This window comes from Dama dama, chromosome 26, assembly GCF_033118175.1.
Source record: "Dama dama isolate Ldn47 chromosome 26, ASM3311817v1, whole genome shotgun sequence".
Lineage (NCBI taxonomy): Eukaryota > Metazoa > Chordata > Mammalia > Artiodactyla > Cervidae > Dama > Dama dama.
The window spans coordinates 42,643,363-42,665,881 of NC_083706.1; the positions used below are offsets into that span (position 1 = coordinate 42,643,363).

The following is a 22,519-nucleotide window of genomic DNA, read 5'->3' on the forward strand; positions in this document are numbered from 1 at the left end:
TTTCAGGAGTAGGAAGGGACAGAATGCAAGGCCCTGAGGCTGTTATTATGGAAAGCCTTTATCTATGGAGAAACACTGACGGCAAATGATCCTGTTTCAGCCGTCCGCAAGCGAGAGGTGGCCTGGACCCCAGCATCATGCTCTTAAGGACAGGCACATTTCCAGTAACAGTCTCACTTCCCCAATTTCCCCGGGGAAGGAGGGGAGCGGTGCTGCCGATGGCATCGCCTGATATCACTTGTTCTGGGTGATAGGAGAACGTGGGGCCGCCTGGCCCACCTCATCCGTGGTCTGATTGCATTAACCTCTTGGTTCCCTGTTCCTGCCACGTGAGGTGCCCTAATATGGTCAGACTCCGGCGGAGCCCAGGAGCGCTTGCCTTTCTCCGGCTCCCGGCGAGGAGGCAGGAACGCACGTTTAGAGGCAAGCGCTCCGAAGGAAGGAAAACGGGGATCTAGGTTCGCATCTGGGCGAGCTGAGAGTGGGCTGCAGCAGAAGCCTTGCCTCAGGTCATCCATCATTTAATACCGCCCCCACCCCACCAGCGACTCCGATCTCCCCTGGGGGGGGGGCTCCCTTTTCTCGTTCTCCCCTCACTTTCGGGGAGGCATCCCTGGGTGGACCCCTAGCTCCCGTCCTGATATAGGAATGGGAGGCGCCCTGGGGGTCGAGGTGGGCGGCTCGCCAAGGTTCCGGCTGCTCGTCGGGTCCTAGCAGCCTGGGGGGAGATGCTGCTGCAAGGCGTGTCTGGGGCTGCGCTCATGTGATGAAGCGAGGGAAAAACAAGGGGGAGGAGGAGGAGGCAAAGAGGTGGCTTTTTTTTTTTTTTCTTTTAAGGAGTTTGCCGCGAGCGCGTCTCCTTCATTCGCAGTCTGGGCGGGTTCGGAGGAGCACGGCGGGAGACTGAGGCGCTCTTGGGACTTTGCTAGTGCACGGCTTCTGGCTCTTCTCCGCGTCCCTGCGATTTGGGGAAGGCGTTCACCGAGCGGCTAGCCACCGGAGAACCGCAGACGAGCCATGGGCGCCGGGAGCTCCACCGAGCAGCGGAGCCCGGAGCAGCCGGAGGCGGGGAGCGCGACGCCCGCCGAGCCCGAGCCCAGCGGCGGCGGCGGCTCTGCGGCGGAGGCGGCGCCCGGCACGCCGGGGGACCCGGCCATCGCCCCTGCGGACCCCGCCACCAAGGTAGGCGCGCTCCGGGCCACCTGCCCGGAGGAGGAGGGGAGGGTGGGGCGGGACGGCGGGGGTCTTTGGGGGGAAGGGGAGGGGAGAGGTCTCCTCGATCTCCGCCTGCAGTAACTTCCCGGCCGGTCCAGCCCATCTACAAACTCGCGAGCCTCAATCCCTCTTTCTAGGCTTTTCAGGGTTTTAGCGCCGGGGCGGGACCAAAGGATCCGCGAGCACGGCAAGGGGGGCTTGCATCTTTGTCGTGGGTCTCCAGGGGAGGCGACTGCGCCATCCGCAGTAATAAAATTCGCCCGCTGCCGGCCGCTAACTGAGCCTTTCTCCACGCTCTTCCGGTGGAGCGAACCAGCCCGACACCGGCGAGCTGCCTGTGGCGGGGGTGGGGGTGGGGGGGTGTCTGCGGAGCCCTGACCCCCAGCCAGACGTGTCGAGCCCCCCACCCCGAAAGTCAGCTGTTGGGCCGTGACGCGTGTTGCAGCCTGGCGACTCCGCCACCCGTGGGTTCCCCGCAGCGCACTGTCCTTGCTACCGGCTGTGTCTGGAGCGACCGGGTTTGGTACCCAGCCCTCCTGCGGCAGGCGGCTAAAGCAGACAACACCGCCTTCCCGATGCAGAGAAAGCCTGGGGTGTAGCTCACTCGCCGCCAAAGAAAACCTGAGCCGACGCGGCATTTCCAAAAGGAATGACAGGGTTCGCAAACACGGCGGCGTCCTCCTTTTCGCTCAGTTCGCTGGACTCAGTGGGATAAACAAATACCGGAGTAGTTAGAAGTTCTCAAAGGATGCAGTCGAAGGCGTAAGGGAGTAGTCCCTGTCTATTCCGGTCTATGGAGGCAGTGCTGAACGTCCTAGACATTTTGCATTTTATAGTCTTAGGTCTTCGAGGCTGCAATATTTATTCTTGGCAACTGCAGCCGCCAAGATTGTGACTTGTCTAGATCGTTGTTTTTTAGATCTGTTTTCCAGCATGTATGTTCATTAGCCAGGCTTCACCCCACCCGTTTTGTGATACTTTTATGGGAAGATGTGGGTAACCATACTTAATACTTAAAAAGAAAAAAGAAACGTGTCAAATTTAAGAATATACAGAGTACTTGAGGACCTTTAAGAGTTATCTCAGGAAGTATAGATACTTACAGTGTAAGGGAAAAAAAAAAAAAAACAAACAAACCTGAAATCTAGGTAAAAATCACAGAATTGTGACCTCATCGCCTTGACCTTTTAGCTGTGGTAGTCTAGCTTGGATGGAGAGACTGCTTTTAACTAGATTACCTCTAGTCATTAACATACCTCCTTGTAAAAGCCATGGTCCCTAGAGCTGTAGATGCTTGCAAGTAGCTACTGTGCCTGGAATGCCTAGATTCTCTAAGATATGCTCAAGAAATCTATCCTTTTGAGGTCTCAGTTTTATGTATATAAAACTGCATGGCTGCATCATATCTTAACTGCAGCATGTGGGATCTAGTTCCCTGACCAGGGATCAAACCCAGGCCCCCTCATTGGGAGCTCAGTGTCCAGACTTCACTGGACCACCAGGGAAGTGCCTCAATTATGCTTTAATATTTACTGTATCTCACTTTTTGATGTCAACTACTGTCAAAATGGCTGCATAACCAGTATTTAGAGTCCAGTAATGAAAGTAATTTTAAGGCATAATTGCTAAAAGCTTGCAGTTGGGGAACATTTTTTTCTGTGGCTTTTACCAGCCCTTCAGGTCTTAGTAACAGTTCACACTAAGATACGGTACTTATTCTCTTCCCACTAAACTTCTGTGTATTCGTTTAAAATATTGCTTCCTTTCTGTCCTCTTTATCTTCCTTCCATAACATCATCCTTCTTCCTCTTTCCTAGTCACAACCATCTTGAAACAGTGAGATGACCTCCTTTAAAAAATTACTTAAATGACATCCTGAATATCATTGAACTTTCTGGCAGACTGCCCAGTTATCAATTTGGAGACAAATCAATACACTTACATTTACATGTTAGAAAACATGTAGTTTTTCATTGTGACTAGCAAAATGTATTACTCAAGTTTTGAAGACCTATGTCTTTTCAAAAGGACTCTCTAATTAAGAATGATTCAGCATGTAGCTTTTGTCTCCTTTCTTCACCCTGTTCAACCCTAATTTCGGACCTCTGAGTAATTTCATCTGCCATTCTGGATTCCCATAGCACCATGGACCCTTCTTGCCAGCAGTTTCCATGTCTGTGGGTTTAGTGACTTGATGAGTAAGTGTTCTCCTGGCTGCTATGAATGCTCCACAAAGGCAGGGACCGTACCTGGGTTTGCTCATAACAGATGATGCTCCTTGTATGGAGTGTGTGGCTGGCATGTAGGATGATCCTGGCACCTTGATTTTGATTGGAGACAGTCAAGTTGGGGAATACTTTGGTCCGTCTGCTTTCTGTTTTAAACTTTTAATTTTGTATTGGGGTATAACAGATAAACAACTGTCTACTTTTTCTTTGACTTTATCATTATGATCTGTCTCACTTATCAGATAGTGACTCAGTCCACGTCAGTTCTGGTTATTCTCAGACCAGGTGAATATTTAGCAGAAAACTAAGATTTGGGAACTCAGCTTTCCTTTTCTTTAGAATGGCTTGTTTACCATTGCATTTCAAAGTGCCTTTAATCTCAAGTAGACAAATGCATGATAAATGCAAGTGACTCAAATGAGACCACTTCATACATTGAATTAGTGATGAATTACATCTTGAGCTTTTTTGATTGGGTCTGTGGACATCTGGGGAGGTTTAGAGTAATATATCCCCCTCCCTCTAGCAGAATGCTGATCATTAATTAAAGGCTATTAGCAGATTTTTTTCTCCCCCACTGGTAAAACTTGATTACCCAAGCCTAACATTTAGATGCACTGAGACAAATCCTGATTTTATCTGTGATGTATTTTAATGGAAATGGAAGGAATCTTATCTTCCAATCAATCTTTTACAATCTTTATATGCTAATTGTGAAGCAAAATGACTTGATTTTCCAGGTTAAATTTTGAGAGTTTGCCATTTTGATCTCTGCAGGGTACAGGAAGATTAGACCACCTGAACACAGGTGGTAAACAGAACCTAATGTAATTCATCAATTGCCTGCTTTCATTCAGGTAGCAGCACTGGGTGGGGTTGGCCAATGACGAACTTCCTGTTCTCTGACACATCTTGATTTCTGGAGCCAAGCTCCAGGCTAAATCTGGACAATCACAATCCTCTAAATTAACCTTTCTGTCTCTTCTGTTTAGTGACTTAGAGCTGGAAATGAAACAGTTCTCAGTTCAACAGTGTAAGGCCTACCTCCCTGGCCTACCACCCTGGCAGGTGGGGAGACAGAGACCCTTGTCAGTGTCTCAAGCTGCGGTTCCATTTGGCTGCAAAAGCTGTGACTCAAACAGATGTATGCAAATAGAAGAATCTGTTGTCCTGAGGAATAGAGTTAAGGATGTCGCTACCTTTTGTGCGTTAAATAGACAATTGAGTCAGCCAGTTGGATTTCCTAATTCCCGTCCCAGCCTAGGGTATGTGCTCTGTCCCACTCGCCCTGTGTTTACTAGAGATGGGACTAGAGATGGCTGTCATATGATTATCTCATTGGTTTTACATGGAAACAGCCAGAATTTAAGATTTCAAAAGAATTATATGTTAACAGAGTGATGTTTTCTGGGTGTGGCTGCCTGTGTTCGTATGAATTTCCCTCAGATTATAAGAGGTGCTACTTGCTGATTAGAACCCAGTCTGGATAAAAAAAAAAAAAAAAAAAGAACCCAGTCTGGAGATTGGAGTTGTGGGTGTGAGGATGGTCATTTAGGTCTGAGAGCCGGTGGGGGCTGCGTTGCCCTCCCTTGAATCCATTATAGGCTTTTAGGCTCTTAGATGTGTCAGATCAGCAGAGATTTCCACTTGAAATACTTCCCTGGGCTAAGGACAGCCTCCAAATGTGCATCCTCTCTGAATTCACTGTGTGTCTACGAATCTTTGTGCCGGGATCACTTTAGACTACATTAAAAGGATGATTCCAGTTTGGTATCTTATAGGATAATTGATAAAATGGAAAAAAATGTTCTGTTTTAAAAGGCATTATGAAATGATTTCATTTTCTTTATCATTTTTAACACCTGTTCAGTGTTACAGAATACCAACGAAAGGAAAATCAGCTAAATAGAATTCACTAGGTTATAGTCATTCAAGAAGTGAGAAATTAGAACCTACAGCACTTAGCGATGTGAGAAAAATACATCGGTACTTTTAGCGCATGGAAACTATGAAACTAAATATCCTTGAAGCTAATTCTTGGTTCTCTCATACCCTAAAAAATTATAATTTAGGAGAAGTTTCTTTTTAAAATAATTTAACAGAAAGATATGAAAAAAGCTGGGTTTGGGAGGGAGATGCATTATATCTTGTGACTATGAAAACTTATTTTCAATAAACTATTTTAAAATCTATAATTATAATTGTCTTGTCTGTTTAGATTTTGGGCCATTTTCCTGCAAGTTAGTACCTTATTAAAGAATGTAAGAGTATGGATTTATACCTGTGATCTTACCTGTTAGTACATCTAATAAAAGGATTAAGGTGAAGATATTAATCTGTAATAATTTCAGCTATATATAATTTCAGTTATATATACATTTGTATTTCTTATTATGAATAATTAAGTTTACTTATTTAAATCTGACTGTAGGCCTGACAGCATCATTCTTGAATCATAAAGGCTTTATTAAAAGATGATCAAAAGCACTTGCTTACTCTTATTAAAATGATTTATTTATTTATTTATTTGGCTGCGCTATGCCTTAGTTGTGGCACTCGGAATCTTCCATCTTCCTTTCAGAACCGAGGAACTTTTTTTTCCTAGCTGCCGCGTGCATACGCTTGTTAGTTTCGGCTTGTGGGTTCTAGTTCCCTGATCAGGGATTGAGCCGGTAACCTCTGCGTTGGGAGCCAAAGTCTTAGCTACTGGTTCACCAGGGAAGTCCCTAAAATGATTTTTATTTAAAGTCATTGCAAACAAGATTCACTTAATGTTTGTTTTTCTAAAAATGTTAATGGTTGAGAACTTATAATTTGTAGAGGATGATAAAAAAGGAAAGTATCCTGTTCCTCCCACCCCTGAAGTATTCACTGTTAACAACAGTTTGAAATCCATGTTGGTTGTTTCTTGCATATTCTTCTAAAACCTTTATGCCTATGCAAGTATATGAATAAGAATAGCTCTGTCTTTTCCTTTTAACAAATGAGATCCTAACACATAAGTTCTGCAACTTTAGGGTTTGGCTGTCTTTTGATATCAGGATATAAAGATCTCCCTTCGTTCTTATTGGCTACATGAATTTCTCATTTATGGATTGAAGTACCACAATGATTTAACCAATCCCCTGTGTATGTATTTAGATTTTCCTAGTCTTGTTATACGAAATTGGCACAGAGACTATCCTAGTTCAGATGTCTTTGTATGTGTGCAAATGTATCTCTCGGAGAGATTTCTGAAAGTAGGTTTGCTGGATCATAGGATTTCTATGCATTTAAAATTTTGATAATCCTTGCTAAATTTACTTTCCAAAGAGATTCAGCCACTTTGCATTCCTACTCTGTGCAGATCGACACTTACTTTCCCATGCCTTTGCCTCAGTGGATAGCAGATTTTCTAGTATTTGCCAATCTGTACCTCAGTTGGCACCTTGGATTCCCGCAGTGCATTTTTAGTTATGAAGTTGAGTGCCCTGTCAGATGTATTGATCATATGCGTTTCTTCTGGTCAGCACTTCATCAGGAGCTGGACTGGCTTTCAGAACATTATAGGCTATAATTTGTTTACCTGTTGAGTTCTCAGTTACTTGGTCGTGTCTGACTCTTTGCGGCCCCAGGAACTGTGGCCCACGAGGCTCCTCCACCCATAGGATTTTCCAAGCCGGAATACTAGAATAGATTGCGATTTCCTCCTCCAGGGGATCTTCGTGACCCAGGGATTGAACCTGCATCTCCTGCATTGGCACACGGATTCTTTACCACTGAACCACCTGGGAACATAGTTTTAAAAGACTTTCCCCTCCCAGAAATTAATCAGAATTGGGAAATAACAAGCTTAGAATAAAAACAAGGCTGAGGTATTGTTCCCTTTCCTTCCCAAATTAGTAAACTGGCTTTAATTTTATTTGCTTGGATCAACTTTGCAATGACCTACTTCTTTAGCTATCAATTTAAGAATGTCTCCTCCGGGAACAATCTAAAATCATCCAGTTGCCAGAAATTTCTTCATACATCTGATCCATGAAATGTTGGAATCAGGAATTGTGGGCAGTAGAAATTCACTTCCTGGGAAAACAGTAGTCCCCTCCCCTGGGCGCCGTTCTCAGTTCTCATAACAAATGACAGCCTGGCTCTGTTAACTGGAATAAATATGTTTTCCCAGAAAAACGTAGGTGTTCAAAGCACTGGAAACTACAGCGTCTTTCCCGGACACTTAGGCTTCTCTTAATGCGAGTATTCATTCAAGATCAAAGGTTTTTGTCTTCCTGCAGTTTCTTCATGATGTTGTATAAATGAGAGAAGCCAAATTTTAGGAAGAGGAGATTACTATAAATCAGCGGCCCATCTGCTGTTTCTTATATGCAGGCATGCAAATTGTGGATGTCCAGAAAGATTACATTTCCTGTGGTTCCCAAACCTGGCTGTGTAGTTGAATCACCTGGGGAGCTTTTTAAAGACACCCCCCCCCCCCTCCTAGATTATTCTATCAGAATCCCAGGCCATTCGAGCATCTGGGATTCTGTAGCCTTGATGCTCATCTGGGGTCCTGATTTGTCTGGGGTGGTCACCGTTGTCTGGAGGAAGCGGGTTACGGGGTGTCGGAGCTGAGGGAGGCCCTGCAGAGGTGACGGCAGGATACCCTGAGCGATGTTGGTGCTCGTGTGGGTGGCAGAGAGGGTTTCAGAAGAGTAAGGGGGAGAAAATAAAGGGAAACCTCTCCCCGACATAGTTTCACTCCTTTATTCTGCTGTCTTGAAACCAGACGTGCTGCTAGTATGAATAGTATTGTTCTTAATGAAATGTACTCTTCAGGGTAAATGAAAGTGAAGTCGCTCAGGCATGGTGGACTCTGCGACCCCATGGACTGTAGCCCACCAGGCTCCTCTGTCCATGGGATTCTCCAGGCAAGAATACTGGAGTCAGTTGCCATTTCTTTCTCCAGGGAATCTTCCCGACCCAGGGATCGAACCCAGGTCTCCCGCATTGCAGGCAGGCGCTTTAACCTCTGAGCCACCAGGAAAGCCCTGGTATGGAGTCAAATGTTCTTTTCTTTTCTCTGAGCCAGGATCTACTTGTCAACATTCACATTTTTGTTCCCACCTGATGCCTTTTGACCGTCGTCCCTCATTTATCATATTGGAAACATCACTTGAGTTGATAGGCCGTCTATGGGGTCGCACAGAGTCAGACACAACTAAAGCGACTTAGCAGCAGCAGCAGCATGGGCTTCATTTATGGCCTTGGCTGGTCCGAAGGTCGGGTGAAGAGATCTTAGCACCTAACCAAGTCGTTGAGGAGGAGCCCAGAAGAGGGCTGTCTGGCTTTCTGCACCACTTAGTTGCTTTTCTGTCTTATTTTCATTAACATTTCTCTACTGGCTCCTGGATTCCTGGAACTGGGGATACGAAGAAGAGAGGAATCCAAGAGCTTGGTGCTTAAAAAAAGGTCAAAGCGCTCCCTTTCATGTATTCGTCTCTTCGACCCATTAAAATGGATTATTTTCTGTCTAGAGGAAGAAGTCTAAATTCATTTTCCATACTGGTCACTGTTGTTCCAGTACCATTGATTAAATAGTCTCAAGTTTCCGTATTCACATACATGTTTATTGATTTTCTTTTACTTTAAAATTTTTCGTACTCTGTTTATTTGTATACAGAGTTAAAAGCATTAAGAGAGTGGCTAAAAATCTAATCGATTCTAATGGCAGATCCGTGGTTTGAAATATTTTTACATTCTACATCTTCAGGCACCATTAGGGCTTGCCCTGGTCTCATGGCTATGGTAAGTTTAGTGAAAAGGAAAGTGTTAGTTGGTCAGTTGTGTCCAACTCTTTGTGACCTCATGGTACGTAGCTTGCCAGGCTCCTCTGTCCTTGGGATTTCCCAGGAAAGAATATTGGAGTGGGCTGCCGTTCCCTTCTCACGGGGATTTTCCCAACCCAGGGATCGAACCCAGGTCTCCCTCATTGCAGGCAGATTCTTTACTGTCTGAGCCACCAGAGAATATATACATAAATACTAAAAAGTGGGGAGCCTGTGTTGTTTCCAGAAGTGAATTTGTTTTCTTGGTATGTAATAATATTATTCATTAAAAATAATCATTTGGGTATTTCCTAATGATTTACGCTATGAAAGGCCCTGGTTCTAGATGCTTCAGGAGGTAAATAACACAGCGTTATCCTTGAGCACCTCATGATCTAGGTGAGGTATGGGGTCCCCAACCTTTTTGGCATCAGGGACTGGTTTCATGGAAGACAGTTTTTCCACGGACCGGGGGTGGGGAATGGGGATGGTTTGGGGTGATTCGAGTACATTACATTTAGTGTGTGCTTTATTTTTAATCTAATGCCATCGCTGATCTGACAGCAGATACCCGTCCGGGGCCCAGAGTTTGGGGACTCCAGCTTTAGAGGAAAGATTCAATAACAAAGATTTAAATAAGTTGGGCAGGCAGTGGAAGAACTGCCTTTAGTTGGTACGTGTCTGTTTAGTGAATTGTCTGGATAGCTGATGTACAAAGAAAAGGCGATTTTGCCAAGGGTCACAAACAGATAAAGGCCATATTAGTCAGGAGGCCGGAAGGCACAGGGAATATGAAGGAGCTGAATGTTTGTAAGAGGATAATGGGAAGATGACCATAGAATTGCAGGCAATTATGGTAAGAGCCGCACAGGCTGCAGAGAGCTGTCCAAGTGGAGGCTTCTGAGAAAAAGAAAGCAAAGAGGCAGACCCTTTCACACTCAGCAGAGAGGACGCCCCTAGGAGCGTGGGGGGCAGATATTAACCCGAGTGATGGGATGGGTGCAAAGTGTAGGCTGAGCACAGGGGCAGCCAAAAACAGCTGAGGCTTCAAGGCTTGGAATATGGAGCGCTCCAGTTTCTCCAGTAGACAAGGAATTCCCCTCCTGATGTCGGTTTCCATTGTCTATTGCTATAGCCAACCATGCCAAACAGCGACTTACACCAGGTGTATCTTTAGAAGAGAGAGTGTCACTTGACAGTTATAGCCCCCCCCTTTTTAATGTAAAGAAGAAGTTTGCATCAGAGTCTAGGAAAACGACAGAGAGCATCCGTGAGATCAATAGCATGTCTCTGAGTAGTGACCTGCGTCAGCCCAGATCACAGGTACTGTGAGCAATCCAGGTTGGCGGAGTGGGGAGCCCCCAGGGAAGGTTAATATCACAGGATAAGAGCTGATGGCACCAGAGGAGCTGAGAGTGGTGGCTGGGAAGAAGGTGGAACCAGTGAATGATAATCAAAGGGAAGACTCGATAAAACAGATGGCATTGGGTCGAATAGCCATTGGGTCCCTGCTTCATCAGGCGACAGTGACTAGTTTATCCCCGCATCTGGGTCCATGTAAAAATGAAAGAGGCTGATGGTTGACTAGTATCTCTTCCATTTGTAGGCAAAGAATCTAGGTGGCTTGGGGAATGTTTATCTTCACTTTCAAAGAAGACATTTCTTCTTCGCAATTTTTTCCACCTCCAGTGTATGCCCTCTGGTGTGTCGTTCGGAGGGCGATTTATGGTTTGCTATTTTTCTTCATGTCTGAGCATATGATTTCTTATTGAATTGAGCCATTACATAAGGCTCTGGGTTTTGTCTGCCTCGTGATCAATTTTCTGTCCTTACTCCTGATATTGACCATCCTTATTGACGACATGTTTCATTGCATCCTTGATAGTTTTACTTGCTCTTTGAAATACATATTGCTGTGATGCATAAAGCAATAACAAAACATAAAACAATGTTGGTGTATGTTATGGTGCTTAGCCTTTTTTTATTTTTTTGCATTTTCGGTTCTGGGTGCTACTTTTTCACTATGGTAACAAACTGCTTGTATAATGCTTCTTAAGGAACATTTGTTTGAAATTATCCTTCACTTGGGTATGTATGTAAAGCAGTCTTATTCCACACCTGTAATCCTGAATGCTATGCAAAGTTCAGCCTTAGATGTGGTTAAATTTGCAATGAATATGTACTGCTATACCAACTCTGGTGGAAATGAGGGGATGGAGAAAGGATTGCAATCTACAAGAAACTGCTAAGGATTAGACAGTTTTTCTATGATGAATTTTTCTTAATTATTTCAGAGACACATCTAACCAATATTTAGACATGAGTTCCTGACTCCTGTAGTGTTAATCTAAATATCTGAATGGAAATTTTTGTTCTTGTTCTGCTCTGTTTTATATGGAGTCAGTTACTGAAAAGCAGTGGAAAATGTTACCAGTAAACTTTACTAAATCAGTCCTGATTATTCAGGTTTTTTTCCTCCAATCCTGACAAAAGCTATTATATGAAATTTATTTATTTTTTTAGTATATGAAATTTAAACAAAAAATACTTGACAGTCGGGGGAAAACTCAAATTAATTTGGTTTTTTAACTGATTTTTTTTGTAACCTTCAGGAGTTTGTTTCCTTTAAATTCAGTTTGATGGCAGTGTTAGATCTGTCTGTTTTGCTTACAATATAGGAAATTTGTTTTGCTTTGATTAAAATGCAGGTTGATTGTTGTTTTGTTATTAATTTTTGCTATTAAAGACACACTAAGGTCTTTCAAAGTGCTCAAAAGGTTTTTGTCCTAAATGGAGCTAAGAGCACCCACAATGTTATCTAGAATTGAAACAGTGACAGAGGTTTCAAGTCACTTCTGGAACTGTGCCTGATAAACAGTCCTCCAGGACAGAGAGGAATTCAAAGAATGCTGAAGTATTCAGGGAAGTAGGTCATGGTTTAAAGCATTACATTTGTCAGAGAAAATTTCTCAAGCAGTCCCTGTGATCACTGGATCCCTGCTAATTTCTTACTCAGGGTTCTTTAGTCTTAGGCAAATTAGATGACTAAATTAACTCGTTAGTCTCTAGAAGGGCTGGACTAAAAGTAACAGATTCCCCATATGCATGTGCTCTCCCCACACCAAAAATAAAGAGCTAGGGCTATAGATGGGCTCAGACAGTAAAGAATTCACCTGCAAGGTGGGATACCTGGATTCAATCCCTGGGTTGGGAAGAGCCCTTGGAGAAGGGAACAACTATCCACTCCAGTATTCTTGCCTGGAGACTCTCGTGGACAGAAGAGCCTGGTGGGCTACAGTCATGGTGTTGCAAAGAGTAGGACATGACTGAGCGACTTTCACAGGGCTATATATGAGCGACCAGAAAATCACAGAAGTAAAGAAAAAGAAAATCACAGAAGTGATGTGTTTTTTCTTAATTGCACAATCCTGGAGTAAAAATGTTTTGAAAGTGCAAAATAAATAATGCAAAAATTATTTTGCATTTAAATGTTTTAAAGATGCAAAATAAATAAGCAAATATTTATTTTGCATATTTTAAAAATGTTTTAAGTAAAGAAACAAATAAATTCCATACAGCCAGATGAAACAGAAAAAGAGTGAATAGGCAGATGATGTGTAAGTATATTTAGGAAAATTGGAGTACCTTTTAAGTGAGCTGGGGATCTGTCTTTGCCACCAGGATTAAGGACAGTGGGGACCCGCTGATCCCCTATGTGTGGCCATAGCACCCACAGTCTCTTGTGGACTTAAATTTGTGGAAACCACTTCTTGCTGTGAATTGTAGCTGAGTGCCAGACAAAGAGGCACTAATATGACAGGGCTCAAAGGCGAGAGAGCGCACATACTGGGGTACCAAGAACGGTGGCACAGAGGAAGCTATGGACTGAGTGTGCCCCTAGAAATTCATATGTTGAAACCCTAATCCCCAGTGTGATAGTGTTAGGAGATGGAGTCTTCGGGAGGTAATTAGGTCATGAGGGTGGAACCCTCATTAAGGAATTAGTGCCCTTTTAAGAAGAGACACCAAAAAAAAAAAAAAAGGAGAGAGACAGCAGAGCGCTTACATCCCTCCCCACCCTCAAGTGGTACCCTCTACAAAGCAGGTAGAGAACTCTTGTGAGAGCGAAATCAGCCTGCACCTCAATCTTGGATTTCCAGCTTCCAGAACTCTGAGAAATATATGTTTATCATCTTGGCCACTCAGTTTATGGTAATTTTTCATAGTGATCAAACTAAGACAGAGGAAATGGAATTTATGGTGAATTGCTGAAGAATGGAGACGCTTAGGAGAAGGAGGCAAGGAAATAAATAATTTTTAAGTAATAAAAGTAATAAAATAAGGGGGCAAGAGAGAACCTCACCATCTTAGAAGAAATACTGAGTGAAAAATAGTCTAGGAGAAGTTGGGTTAAAGATTTCTTTTTGGAGGACTTCCCTGGTGGTTCAGTGGTTAAGACTTCGCCTTCCAATGCAGAGGGCATGGGGGTTTGATCCTTGAACCAAGGATCAGAGATCCCACATGCCATGTGATCCTGAAAACAAAAAATAAAACGGAAGCAAAATTGTAAAACCAAGATCGCACATGCCATGTGACCCTGAAAACAAAAAATAAAACAGAAGCAATACTGTAACAAATTCAGTAAAGACTTTAAAATGGTCCACATCAAAAAGATTTTATTTTTTAACTACAGGACTTTTGCAGAAACTTTAATATGTTATTATTAATTATGCCTCTCCCAAAGGGGACATATAATATGCATCTTTACCCAAATGCAACTGGGAAATGCCAGGCTAGTGAAAACACAATTAGAAAACAGTGATTGTGAGAAGCCAAGAGAGGTATCTTGTGGCTCTGCCTTGGAGAATTTGAATACCAGTGTGTGACTTCTGCATTAATTGAAATTGGCAGTGTGAAACCAGTAATTAATTGAGATCTATATCTCATTTGTTAGGATGGAGGTGAGGACTTAACTTTATTTCAAATCTGAGACCTAGAGAATAATTCTGAGATAGTAAGGAATTTTGTTCTCTTTTGGGCAAGGGGAGCAAGCAACATGGATTTTCATTTCATTCATATAAAAGTGATTGCCTTTTATATGCAATGTTTAAATGAACTAAATGTAGAGAGATTCTTACACTGATTAAAATGAAAATAAGGGATATATCCCAGCTTTTAAATGTACATGATTTGGGAAATGCCTCAGATTATCCTAAGATGAAATATTTCATATTTTTATATCCTTAATAAGTTATGTCTAGAATTCCTGATGTATTTGGTGGGAGTGGCAGGGAAAGAGAAAGAAGTAGAAAATTGAGCAACAGCAGGATCATTGAAAATTTGGAAATTGAATATACTTTGGGTTCTCTTTATTTTTCAAATAATCTAGATAGTTTGCATATTAGATTTAGTTTTTATTTTCAATGTGTGGTGAGTCCAATAACCATCAACTCCGTTTCTGTGGCACTTAATTAATTACCCATAGGGCTGAACATCCTAGCACAAGTGACATTATGTCCTAAAACTCTCTCTTAACCGTATTTTCTGGGGCCAGAGACAATTGGACTACTGTGGAGTTAAATGCTGTAAATTATTGTGTTCCTCAAACCCTCTCCAGCGCCTGCAGTGAATACTGGAGGTATTGTAACTGTATGTGAACTTGAACGAAGATCAGGCGAAGGTCAAAGCAGAGCCTTCTTGAATGGAGCTGCAAATTCTTCTTCTGGCAAATAAGAGTAAAGGGAAATGTCACCCGCTTGTTGCTTTTTATGGTCATGAAGAGGGAAAAAATCCCCGAAGCCTCTGATTCCTTTGCTATGAGCTGACCAAGCTGGCTTATTTCGGCTTCGGATAAGAAGCTGAGACGCACGCTGATTTATTTTTTCCTTGAGTCTGATCAAAGCAAATCAAAGCAAATAACAGCATCCTGGGAGTGTAACAAAGCTAAACTTTTAAGGAAGTCGCTCCTTTGGAAAACCTAAAAATCAATATTCTTGTAAGATTGCTTCAGGCCATTTAAGTGGGAGCAACTCAATCTAGGCATAAAATGATGATTCCTGCTTCTTAGTAAACCTTTACTAATACTGAACTTATTTTAAAAATTAGTTCACATAGAAATATGGTTACTATCCCCACGCAGTGGCCCCTATTTCAGTGTGACTTTTTGTGCTTATGCTCACACAAAGCGTGAATGTCCTGTGAGTGAAAGGGGAGCCTGACTGTCAGTTCTGTGTCCTCTGCCCATGATCAAGGGCCCTTCCCACAGTTATTTGACTGCGTGTTTCTGGGTTGATTACAAGGGTGAAAACAGTAGGGGATTAACTAAGGCCTAAACCTTAAGGATCAGGCATATGTAGAAATATGAAAAAAATACAGTCCCTTTTCTCGCTGTCAGCTCACTGACGTTTGTTGGTCTTAAGTACTATTAGGTGTCAGATGGTTTTGGAGGGCTCTTGTCCATCCTTTTTCCTATCTTATTGTTCAGTCATAACTTCTATGAGATAAGTGGTATCATTCCCACTTTAAAAGGGTGCCAACAAAGTAAATATTTATGAAACTTTTGATTCACTAACTCTTAAAAAAAAAAGATTATATATTTGGCTGTTCTGGGTCTTAGTTGCAGCGTGCGGGATCTAGTTTCCCTCATCGGGGATCGAACCCAGGCTCCCTACACTGGGAGTGCAGTGTCTTAGCTACTGGACCACCAGGGAAGCCCCACGATTCACTGACTCTTGAGGTCTTCTCCTGGTTTCATCAGCTCCTTGGGGTGGGGCTGGTGGGAATGAAACCACTGCAATGTGAACCTGGCCTTGGCTGTGATGCTGAGGAGGAGACAGCTCCTGATACACTAGACCCTCCTCAGATCCTGGGACTTTCTGCCTCTCTAGGTATTATTTTAGAATGTATCACTCTATCTGCTGTCAAGTAAATGGCAAATGATTTATCTTTGTGGGCCATCCAGTTATTTCAAAGCCTGTCTTCATTCTTCCCATTCCCTCCGGATGGGAAGATAACTGATGCCAGACTGTAAGAGCTCCTTGGGGTTGGAGGCAAGTCACGACCTAAAGAATCATCTCCCCTCATTTTTCTCTTCCATTTGGGTGCAACTGAATGCCAGGCACCTACAACCACCATCTTCTCCCTTCCCATTTTGCTCGGTCATCCTGACCTCCCAGCACATCATCTGTCTGTCCTACTGTACCCATGTAAACCCTGTTCCGTATCCTCTCTAAGGAACATCCGCTGGCTAATTTGTCCATCCAGGTCAGGGCTTTGTCCTGCTGGGATACTGTCCTCTTCCAGGGTTTTTTTTTTTTTTTTCCCACTACCCCCCCACCCCCACCCCCCCTCTTCCAGGGTTTTAACACCCAATTATATCCACCACATGCATCTATGTGTTGGACAAGTTCACCTCAAAAACAGTGTTTTCTTCTGTCCCCTTTGCCTGCCTCTTCTTCCCATAAGGGAACTCTCTGTAATGCCTTCAGCATCTTATAGAATGGTGAATGGTGTCACTGTCTTATTGGCTCTTGCCTTTCATTTGCCAGTATCTAGGCCATGGGGGCTTCCTAGGAGGCTCAGTGGTAAAGAAACTGCCTGCCAATGCAGGAGACGCAGGTTTGATCCCTGGGTGGGGAAGATCCCCTGGAGAAGGAAGTGGCAACCCTCTCCAGTGTTCTTGCCTGGGAAATCCCATGCACAGAGGAGCCTGGCGGGCTACAGTCTGTGGGGCCACAAAGAGTAGGGCATGACTGAGCGACTAAACAGCAACAGCGGAGCATGCAGGCCATCATGAAGTCCCGCTGGTTCTACAGCTGCTTCCTCAGACCTTTGTCTCAGCTTCCCTGGTGGCTCAGATGGTATAGAATCTGCCTGCTATGCAGGAGACCTGGGTTCGATTTCTGGGTTGGGAAGAAGATCCCCTGGAGGAGAGGATGGCAACCCACTCTAGTATTCTTGCCTGGAGAATCCGCATGGACAGGGGAGCCTCATGGGCTACAGTCCATGGGGTCGCGAAGAATCGGACACGACTAAGACTAAGCACAGGCCCATGCAATAGAATGCAACATTAGTCTTCAGACTAGTCTTCCTGCTCCTAGCCATTTTCCTCTGTGTGTGACCGCTTTATAGATACCGTTAGATGGTAGAAGTACCTGGAATTCTGTGATGGGGGGTGGGGGGTGGGCTCTGCCTACAGGTGTATCTGCCCTTCCAGACTTTTCCTCTTTGCCCCACTACACACCTAGGTATTTATTATCATTTATTCCTCACGTTGCATCTTGAGGGTTGGAAAAGATAAAAACCAACAGTTTGTTAGCTGCTTTCTTTTGCTCTTTCATGTATTTTTCTTTCATTCAGTCAATGAATGTAGCAATACAAGGAAGCTCTTTTCATTGCCTTTGATTTTTAAATATTTTTGCATGAACTGCAATAACGTGGCCTCCAAGAAATGTCTCCATAACTGAAGTCAACTTTCTACCACCGTGGGCATCTTAAGATAAATGCAAACTGTGGCATCTTGATCGTATTTGTACAGAAACATAGTTTGGGCTATACACTTATTTCATTCTTAGGTTGGTTTTTATTTTGGGAATCCTATCTGAAGCAGAAACATTATCCAGTTGACTTAAAAAGTTGAATCATTTGATTTATTGGCATTTTCAACAAGCAAGTATCTGGTATGAATTAAATAAAGTTTAGAAATTCTTTGTTTTCCGTTTCCTCTCCCTACCTCCAAAAAAGAGAAAAATCCCTAAAGCATTTTATAATTTCTATCAGTTGAAGCCATTCTTTTTTATTTTTAGTGATTTTATTTATTATTTATTTTTGGCTGCGCTGGACCTCTGTTGCTGTGAGGACTTTTCTCCAGTTGCGGTGCTTCTCATTGCGGTGGCTTCTCTTGTTGCAGAGCATGGGCCCTAGGGCCCTCGGGCTCAGTAATTGCGGCACAGTAGTTACGGTTCCCAGGCTCTGGAGCGCAGGCTTAGTAGTTGTGGCGTAAGGGCTTAGTTGCTCCAAGGCATGTGGGATCTCCCAGAGCAAGGATCAAAGTCTTGTCTCCTCCATTGGCAGGAAGATTCTTTATCACTGAACCACCAGGGAAGCCCGAAGCCAGTCTTTATCAGGAGTGTTTCTCAAGTGGAAACATCCCACAGGGTGACCTCAGCCTCTTCCACAATTTTTTGTTTTTCTTTTTTTAAGCTGAAAAGACCTTTCACAACTTCAAGTCTAAGGCTTTAGCAAGTTTTTTGGGTCTTGGTTTCCTTATTCTTCAGAATCTAAACCCATTTTCTTTGCCTGAATATAAAAGTTTATTCATTGAAGTTGTTCACCTTTAGATTTCCTCTTTATAGGTGAAAATTGTATTCATATGACTTTCTCCAGAGTCTTCTCTTAAATTTTCTCTTTGACTCACATGGTGATTCTCTGAGAGTTTGGATCACTTAATGGCAGGAGAAACCCACTCCAGTACTCTTGCCTGGAGAATCCCATGGACCGAGGAGCCTGATGGGCTACAGTCCAGGGGGTCTCAAAGAGTTGGACATGACTTAGTGACCTCACTTTCACTTTCCCTTTCCTGAACTAGAGTCACCCCCTTACTTCCGGGGCTTTCTGTAACTCGGATCTCTTTTAGCTATATCTACGCAAGGCTGGTCATTGGTGCATCTGTTTAACACAGACTAAACTCCTGTTGATATTTCTTCAGTCACTTTTGCTCCACGAGCTCTTGGGAGATACGCAGTGTCTTGGCTTCCATTACATCTACATGCTGTTGAATCCTGAAATTATCTCTCTGCCAGGGACACCACTAGTTCATTGTCTTTTATCCCTTCAAGCTCAGCCCAGCTGTGTCAACTCTGTATCTGCCCTGATGTCTTCCTGGATGGTCCATACAGTCTCCAACTTAGGACAGGTGGACAGGAGACTGTTCTGGGAGAAAAGCTAGTGGGAGACAGAAGGGACTGGGTGACAGAGAGGAAGAGAACAGAGAACATGAGCTTGGAGGATGGCCCAACAGCTTAAGGGCGCCAAGAAGAAAGCTCGAGCCAGGAGTAGTCCTGCAAGGAGACTTAAATGAATGGCCGTCAGGCCTTAAGGACAATAGACAAAGCCTATTAGTTTTATAATATACATTTAAAGCAGTTAACTGCTTTTGCTTGCCAACATCATGAAATAAGCTGTATATTTAATGCAAAATTCTAGGTGGTTCTTTTGCCAACAAATTCTTCATCAAGATAGCAGGAATCACAAATGCATGTTAAAGATAGATTTTTATATAATATAAACATGCATGTAATATTTCTGGTAAAAAAAAAGTTAATTCCAATTCAAAAATCTCATTTATTTGGATGATATAGACTCAATTTGAGTATAGTAAATAGAATCTGTAGTAAAAGCTTATGTTTTAAGGACAAAGTTAAATGTATACAAGTAAATGAAAGCATTCTTTTCTTTCTGCACCAGTTTTTATTAATATATAATTCACCTAATATACATTTACCCATTTAAAGTGTACAGTTCAGGAGACTTCCCTGGTGGTCCAGTGGTTAAGACTCCACCTTCTAATGCAGGGGCATGAGTTTGAGCCCTGGTCAGGGAACTAGGACCCCATATGACACAGGATGCAGAACAACAAATGGTGCAAGAAAATTTGAATACTTCTGTGCAAAAAAACCCATCAATAACACCTGATCATACCTTGCACCATATATAGAAACTAACTCAAAATGGATCATATATTGTAAAGCAATTATCGTCCAGTTAAAATTAAATAAATTTTTAAAAAATGGATCACAGGTGTAAATGTAAAACCTAAAAAGAATTTTAAAAATAATTAAGTGGTGTCTTTAAAAGAATAATAGTGTTTGATAAAAATCTTCTAGTGTATGCATAGCTATATAAAAGCCATTCTTTCTCCTTACCCATCGTCCCCCTCAGTCAGTCTCCCTTATCATAGGAACCACAGATAATGGTGATTATTCCTGGCCTAGAATGGATTGCTCAACAGTTGTGTGAGAAAAAATTGGTGATCGTTAGGGGTCAGCTTGGGTTCACTTAAAAATAAATCTAATAATCAAATTTCTTTTTCCGTTCTTTTTTCTTCCTTTCTTGGTCTTTTATTGTTGTTCAGGTTCCTAAACTATAAGATTTTGGGGAGATGGATGGTGGTTCTGGATTTCACGAGAGATTTGACAAAACTAAGTCATTCAGCCCCTCTCCTTGTAAATGTGGTCTAGTCATGCGAACAGTTGAATGAACATAATTGATTGATCCTCCTGGTAAGGGTTGCCTGCTATTTTAGCACATTGCATCAGAAGTGAAGGCAGATGTCAAACTGACTGAAGCTACTAAAAGAGTTAGACTAGAAAGCAAATGCTGGATGACGTCTTTTTTTCAAATGCAGGTGTGGTGACAGCGTCTGGGGATAAAGAGGAGAGCCAGATTAGCTCAGTGCCCTGGAGCAGACAGACGCATGGCTCCCAGTAGAGACAGGAGGGCACGGGATATATGGAAGGACAGGGAGTGAGGAGGGCCTCTGATAGAAAAGAAGAAAAACACCCTGATGAGATGCTTTAAAATCCATTCCTGTGCTAAAAATATATATAGAGAGACAACAGTCTGGCAACACATGGAACCGTGTGAGTGTTCACATACTTTGTTCCAGTGCCCCTGGTTCTGGAAATTCAGCAAATAAAAATAATACAAAGGAAGGTAAACTGTGTTCCCTAAAATGTGTTACAAATGTTTATCGGTGTCTTGTTTGAGGTTTTGAAAGACAGGTTAAGTGAATTGTGTGTGGTAGGTACACCGAATCCTTTGTCTCTAAAGAACACAAGAGAATTTGTAGCAACTTGGGAAAACCGTTATGGTTTCAAAATGTGGAAAATATGCAGAACCTTGTTTAATACAAGTGTTTGTATGTGGCTAAACATTGAAGGGAGCACAAGAAAATGAAGAGGTGTTAGGATGACTGTTTTAGATCATTTCAGCTTCTTTTTAATTTGAAGATTTTTTAAATTGTGGATCATTTTTTAAAGTCTTTGCTGAATTTCTGAATTTGTTACAATATTGTTTCTATTCTGTGTTTGGTTTTCTGACCTTAACTCACCTGCACCCCCTACATTGGAAGGCGAAGTCTTAACCCCTGGACGACCAAGGGAGCCTCAAGATCATTTCAACTTTTAAAAACTTTCTTTAATATTTTCCCTTTTTAAGCTTATTGAGAAACTTCTAGGTCAACATGGGAGGGAATTTAGGATGAAAGAGAATTAGTTTAAAAACAGAAAGGAAGTAAAACACTAGAGGTTTAATTTATTTTTTGTTAGCTCTAATATAAAATGAGAGCAGGTGGCTCATACCAAATGTACTCCACACTGTATTAACAGAAATAGTGTTAGTTTGCACTGGTCAGTGTCCATTTGGATTATTGCACAAATTCAATAAAGACTTTAAAAATAGTCCCCAGAGTCCAGATATTGCTGCATTAAAATCAGAAGTGTAGATTTTGGTCCTTAAAAGACTCATGAACATTTTCAGGTCCTTGAGAGAAAGTTATCACAGCAGATCCCACAAAACCCTGGTGAACAGAGAAGGTGGGCTTTGGAGTTGGGTTATTTTGAGAAGAGGAGTGTTCAGAGTGCCAGCTTCGTTTCCTGTGCACTTCACTTTGGAAAGTAAGTGATAGATTTGTAGAACAAAGGGACTGATTTTGTGTCTGTAGCCACTGTATACCATTTTGGATTCCTGTTATTGGGGCCTATTAAATGTCTAAAATGGGGCTTCCCTTTTGGCTCAGCTGGTAAAGAATCCGCCTGCAATGCGGGAGACCTGGGTTCAATCCCTGGGTTGGGAAGATCCCCTGGAGAAGAGAAAGGCTCCCCACTCCAGTATTCTGGCCTGGAGAGTTCCACGGACCGTATAGTCAATGGGGTCACAAAGAGTCAGACATGACTGAGCGACTTTCACTCACTCAAATGTCTAGAATGCAACTGGGGAAAGACACGTAGCTGTTCTCACAGGTTGGCGAGATGAAATGTGCTATGCTTAGTCGCTCAGTTGTGTCCGACTCTTTGACTGTAGCCTGCCAGGCTCCTCTGTCCACGGGGATTCTCCAGGCAAGAATACTACAGTGGGTGGCCATGCCCTTCTCCAAGGGATCTTCCCAACCCAGGGATCAAACCCAGGTCTCCTGCATTGCAGGCGGATTCTTTACCAGCTGAGCCGCCAGGGAAACCCAAGAATACTGGAGTGGGTAGCCTATCCCTTCTCCCGCAGATC

The 22,519-nt window shown here is 42.9% G+C and overlaps 1 protein-coding gene across 1 annotated transcript in view; it reads left to right on the forward strand.

Annotated features, from left to right (window-relative positions):
• The first annotated feature begins 417 nt into the window (after positions 1-417).
• The window catches only part of AKAP12 (A-kinase anchoring protein 12), a 104,082-nt gene continuing 81,980 nt past the window's right edge, over positions 418-22,519 (forward strand). Inside the window, exons 1-2 of the mRNA XM_061130479.1 lie at positions 418-509; positions 838-1,182. Of these exons, the coding sequence (XP_060986462.1) occupies positions 1,018-1,182 (165 nt within the window). The 5' untranslated portion in view covers positions 418-509; positions 838-1,017. The remainder of the gene's footprint in view (positions 510-837; positions 1,183-22,519) is intronic.